This window comes from Oncorhynchus nerka, linkage group LG3, assembly GCF_034236695.1.
Source record: "Oncorhynchus nerka isolate Pitt River linkage group LG3, Oner_Uvic_2.0, whole genome shotgun sequence".
Classification (NCBI taxonomy): Eukaryota; Metazoa; Chordata; class Actinopteri; order Salmoniformes; family Salmonidae; genus Oncorhynchus; species Oncorhynchus nerka.
In genome coordinates this window covers 33204050-33210063 of record NC_088398.1, presented here as the reverse complement: position 1 = coordinate 33210063, position 6014 = coordinate 33204050, and the positions used below count along the sequence as shown (strand labels likewise).

The 6014-nt window shown below is 48.4% G+C and overlaps 1 protein-coding gene across 1 annotated transcript; it reads left to right on the top strand.

The window, feature by feature from the left end:
- Positions 1-264: 264 nt before the first annotated feature.
- On the top strand, positions 265-3013 carry LOC135563009 (uncharacterized protein K02A2.6-like). The gene has a single exon (XM_065005609.1). It carries the CDS (start codon positions 275-277, stop codon positions 3011-3013), a length of 2739 nt encoding a protein of 912 aa, XP_064861681.1. The 5' UTR covers positions 265-274.
- Positions 3014-6014: the final 3001 nt, after the last annotated feature.

Genomic DNA, 6014 nt, shown 5'->3' with positions numbered 1-6014 from the left:
TAAGCCAAGTTGCTACAGATGTGGGGGAGATAATCATCAGCACAGTGAATGTCGATTCCAAAAGGAAAAATGCCACAATTGTGGAAAGGTTGGACATTTACAGAGAGTGTGTAAAGCCTCGAAACGCACGGCAAGAGCGCACAAAGTGTCAGACGCAGCACAAGACGAGGAAGGTACAACTGAAACAGTATTGGAACTGTTCACAGTGTACACGGCTCAACAACTAAAATATGGAATCTATCTCAACATGGAGTTAGCGGGAAAACCAGTAAAAATGCAGCTGGACACCGGAGCATCTGTATCCCTGGTTCCAGAGAGACTCTACAAAGAAAAACTGAAAGAGTGCCCTCTTCAGCCCGCGTCCATCCGCCTTTCTTCATACACTGGTGACACTATTCCTGTGTTAGGGCAGATCCAGGTACCAGTCCGGTATGAGGGGAAGGAGTGGACGCTACCGCTTGTCATTGTTAAAGGAGAAAAATCAGCCTTGCTAGGCAGAAACTGGCTACAAAAGATCAAGTTGAACTGGGGAGAAATCTTCAGTCTGAGAAATGACAAACCAGTGAGTCAGGCTACACTCACTAACATGCTGGAGAAGCACAAAGAACTTTTCAAAGATGGCTACGGTGAAATACAAGACTTCACAGCAAAAGTCAGAGTGCAAGAAGGAACCAAGCCTATCTTTCACAAACCACGTCCAGTTCCCTATGCTCTTAAGGAAGCAGTAGAGAAGGAACTGGACCGCCTACAGAAGAATAACATAATAACGAAAGTAGCGAGGAGCGACTGGGCCGCTCCGATTGTTGTAGTCCCAAAGAAAGACAAGACCGTCAGAATGTGCGGTGACTACAAGGTCACAATAAATCGCTGCATACTACCAGAGGAATATCCACTACCAAACGCTGAAGATCTGTTTGCCACTCTAGCTGGTGGGAAGGTTTTCAGTAAGCTGGACCTGGCATTCGCTTATCAGCAACTGAAGCTGGATCCGGAGTCAGAACAGTATCTGACCATCAATACACACAAGGGGCTATTCAGATTCAATCGCTTGGCCTATGGAATCTCGACTGTTCCAGCGATATTCCAACAAACAATGGATCAGATCTTGGACGGTATAGACCATGTTGTGTGCTTCATGGATGACATCCTCGTGTCAGCACCAACCATTGGAGAGCACTTTGTAGTGCTGGACAAAGTGATGTCAAGACTGGAGAAATACGGAGTGCGAATGAAACGCAGCAAGTGTGAGTTCCTCCAGGACTCAGTGGAGTATCTCGGATACAAGATTGATGCACAAGGCCTGCACCCAACCAACAGCAAGGTGGAAGCAATCGTAAACGCTCCAGCACCCACAAATATCTCAGAGCTGAGGTCATTTTTGGGGCTCCTGAACTATTACGGAAAGTTTGTGGCAAACTTGTCCACATTGTTGCATCCGCTTCACCAACTGCTGCAGGCCGATACAAAGTGGAATTGGTCCCCACAATGCGAAGAAGCATTCAAGACTTGCAAACAGCGTCTGCTAAAGAGCAAGTGGCTTGCCCACTATAACACAGAGATGAAGCTGAGACTCGCGTGTGATGCATCTCCATACGGAGTAGGAGCCGTCATCTCACATGTTCTACCGTCAGGTGAAGAACACCCTATTGCATTTGCATCACGGACTCTGTCACCGAGTGAGAAAAATTATGCTCAAATTGAGAAGGAAGCCCTGAGCATAATATTCGGAGTGAAGAAGTTTCACAAATACCTCTACGGAAGGAAGTTCCAACTGCTGACAGATCACAAGCCTCTGTTGGCCATCCTTGGACCAAAATCAGCTATACCAACCCTTGCGGCACTTCGAATGCAACGTTGGGCTCTGATATTGTTAGCCTACGACTACGAGATTGAGTACAGACGATCCAGTGATCACGCAAATGCCGATGCACTATCGAGACTACCGTGCAATAGTGACTCCGACAGTGAAGATGATAGGGCAGTCTTCCAGATCTCTCTCATTGATGAACTGCCCATATCTGCTTCTGACATAGCAGAGGAAACAAGGAAAGACCCAGTGCTTTCCAAAGTCTTGGACTTAACATTAGGCGGTTGGCCAACCTTCGTAAATGACGATAACCTTCGTCCATTCATCGACAAGAAAGACCAGTTGTCCACTGATCAAGGGTGTGTTCTGTGGGGATCAAGGGTGGTGGTACCTCACAAATTCCAGAGGAGACTGCTATCTGACCTGCATGAGGGACATCCAGGGATCACTCGAATGAAAGCACTCGCTCGCAGTTATCTGTGGTGGCCTGGACTGGATCAGGACATTCAACAGCATGTAGGCCACTGCTCACCTTGTGAAGCTGTTCGCAACAAGCCTGCTGCTGCCCCTCTTCATCCATGGTCCTGGGCTGCTACACCTTGGGAACGCATCCATGTGGATTACGCCGAAATTGACAAGCAACATTTCCTTGTTGTCGTCGATGTCCATTCCAAGTGGATGGAAGTGTTCCCTACTCAACTGACCACAGCTGAGAAGACCATCAATCTTCTCAGACACCTGTTTGCATCCTTTGGACTAGTCAAGGAGCTCGTATCGGACAATGGCCCTCCGTTCACGTCAAACGATTTTGAAATGTTTCTCAAGAACAATGGGGTAAGGCACATCCTGTCACCACCTTACCATCCGGCATCAAACGGAGCAGCGGAGAGAGCCGTGCAAACCTTTAAGAAGGCCTGGACTAGACTCAAGGTTCAGTCTGTGCCCATCCACCAAAGGCTTCCCCGGTTCCTGTTTACTTACCGTAACACCCCACACACAGTAACGGAATGTACACCAGCTGAACTGTTTCTGAAACGCCAACCACGTACCCGCCTGACATTGTTGAAACCAGACTTGTCAAGCACTGTGGCAAAGCACCAGCTACAGCAGAAGAAAGCTCATGACAGACACTCAAAGACTATCAGAGAATTCAAAGAGGAAGAGAGGGTGATGGTACGTGATTTCAGACACCCCAAGCGCCTGTAGAACTCAGGTGTGATCTTGCAACGCAGAGGACCTTTGACTTACCAAGTCCAAATTGGTCATCGCCAGGTCAACGTTCATGTGGATCATCTGCTACGGTCCAACGCCCCAGCAGAGACATGCCGAGAGAACAAGAACAATAACGACCCCAAGGACTATTCTCCTGACTGTGGACGTACGGGAGAGACAGAGCCTGACCTTCCACCCGAACCTGGCCCACCACAGGAAGCCCAGGAGGAGCGGAGATATCCTATTCGACAGCGAAGGGCACCTCAAAAGCTTGACCTGTGAGTTGAGCTGGTTAAGGAGGTAACGGACAGTAAAACAAACACTTTAATATGTCCTAGATAAAAGGAAAGAAAAATGACATTACCTGGGTTAGTTATTAGGACACAAACTCCAACTTCAGGGCAGAATAATCCCCTGGATTTGTGCTGGGCTCTGAAAAGTCTGCTTCAACCCAGTAGTTGAAAAATGTCTAAGAATGCATTGTTCAGATATTGCATTAGTAGTTACCTAACATATTTACCTTGTTCTCTGGGGGTTAAACACTATGGGGGAGGAGTGTAGTATCTGGGATCTACATCTGTTTATATTAGTTACTGTGCTGTTACTAAGCAGTAATGCATTACGGCAGTGTTACGTTACTACACCTAATAGGAAATGCACATGCGCACTGGAATGCCGCGAACTGTGGAGCACGAGGGGTTCTTGACTAAACGACAACTAACTGTACTCCCGTCTCCTGCCTGGTCATTTCTCCACAACACAAATATTACAAGGTGCTTTAGTGACAAAACAGATGGCACTGTGATAGACTGCATCCAGTTTGCTGAGTAGAGTGTTGGAAGCCATTTTGTAGATGACATCGCCGAAGTCGAGGATCGGTAGGATAGTCAGTTTTACTAGGGTAAGCTTGGCGGCGTGAGTGAAGGAGGCTTTGTTGCGGAATAGAAAGCCGACTCTTGATTTGATTTTCGATTGGAGATGTTTGATATGAGTCTGGAAGGAGAGTTTGCAGTCTAGCCAGACACCTAGGTACTTATAGATGTCCACATATTCAAGGTCGGAACCATCCAGGGTGGTGATGCTAGTCGGGCATGCGGGTGCAGGCAGCGATCGGTTGAAAAGCATGCATTTGGTTTTACTAGCGTTTAAGAGCAGTTGGAGGCCACGGAAGGAGTGCTGTATGGCATTGAAGCTCATTTGGAGGTTAGATAGCACAGTGTCCAATGACGGGCCGAAAGTATATAGAATGGTGTCGTCTGCGTAGAGGTGGATCAGGGAATCGCCCGCAGCAAGAGCAACATCATTGATATATACAGAGAAAAGAGTCGGCCCGAGAATTGAACCCTGTGGCACCCCCATAGAGACTGCCAGAGGACCGGACAGCATGCCCTCCGATTTGACACACTGAACTCTGTCTGCAAAGTAATTGGTGAACCAGGCAAGGCAGTCATCCGAAAAACCGAGGCTACTGAGTCTGCCGATAAGAATATGGTGATTGACAGAGTCGAAAGCCTTGGCAAGGTCGATGAAGACGGCTGCACAGTACTGTCTTTTATCGATGGCGGTTATGATATCGTTTAGTACCTTGAGTGTGGCTGAGGTGCACCCGTGACAGGCTCGGAAACCAGATTGCACAGCGGAGAAGGTACGGTGGGATTCGAGATGGTCAGTGACCTGTTTGTTGACTTGGCTTTCGAAGACCTTAGATTAGGCAGGGCAGGATGGATATAGGTCTATAACAGTTTGGGTCCAGGGTGTCTCCCCCTTTGAAGAGGGGGATGACTGCGGCAGCTTTCCAATCCTTGGGGATCTCAGACGATATGAAAGAGAGGTTGAACAGGCTGGTAATAGGGGTTGCGACAATGGCGGCGGATAGTTTCAGAAATAGAGGGTCCAGATTGTCAAGCCCAGCTGATTTGTACGGGTCCAGGTTTTGCAGCTCTTTCAGAACATCTGCTATCTGGATTTGGGTAAAGGAGAACCTGGAGAGGCTTGGGCGAGGAGCTGCGGGGGGAGCTGTTGGCCGAGGTTGGAGTAGCCAGGCGGAAGGCATGGCCAGCCGTTGAGAAATGCTTATTGAAGTTTTCGATAATCATGGATTTATCGGTGGAGACCGTGTTACCTAGCCTCAGTGCAGTGGGCAGCTGGGAGGAGGTGCTATTGTTCTCCATGGACTTCACAGTGTCTCAGAACTTTTTGGAGTTGGAGCTACAGGATGCAAACTTCTGCCTGAAGAAGCTGGCCTTAGCTTTCCTGACTGACTGCGTGTATTGGTTCCTGACTTCCCTGAACAGTTGCATATCACGGGGACTATTCGATGCTATTGCAGTCCGCCACAGGATGTTTTTGTGCTGGTCGAGGGCAGTCAGGTCTGGAGTGAACCAAGGGCTGTATCTGTTCTTGGTTCTGCATTTTTTGAACGGAGCATGCTTATCTAAAATGGTGAGGAAGTTACTTTTAAAGAATGACCATGCATCCTCAACTGACGGGATGAGGTCAATGTCCTTCCAGGATACCCGGGCCAGGTCGATTAGAAAGGCCTGCTCACAGAAGTGTTTTAGGGAGCGTTTGACAGTGATGAGGGGTGGTCGTTTGACTGCGGCTCCGTGGCGGATACAGGCAATGAGGCAGTGATCGCTGAGATCCTGGTTGAAGACAGCAGAGGTGTATTTGGAGGGCCAGTTGGTCAGGATGACGTCTATGAGGGTGCCCTTGTTTACAGAGTTAGGGCTGTACCTGGTGGGTTCCTTGATGATTTGTGTGAGATTGAGGGCATCTAGCTTAGATTGTAGGACTGCCGGGGTGTTAAGCATATACCAGTTTAGGTCACCTAGCAGAACAAACTCTGAAGCTAGATGGGGGGCGATCAATTCACAAATTGTGTCCAGGGCACAGCTGGGAGCTGAGGGGGGTCGGTAGCAGGCGGCAACAGTGAGAGACATTTCTGGAGAGAGTAATTTTCAAAATTAGTATTTCAAACTGTTTGGGTATGGAC

What these genes read in the sequence shown, in the direction of transcription:
- LOC135563009 (XM_065005609.1), top strand. Translation starts at nt 275, where the DNA reads ATGCAGCTGGACACCGGAGCATCTGTATCCCTGGTTCCAGAGAGACTC.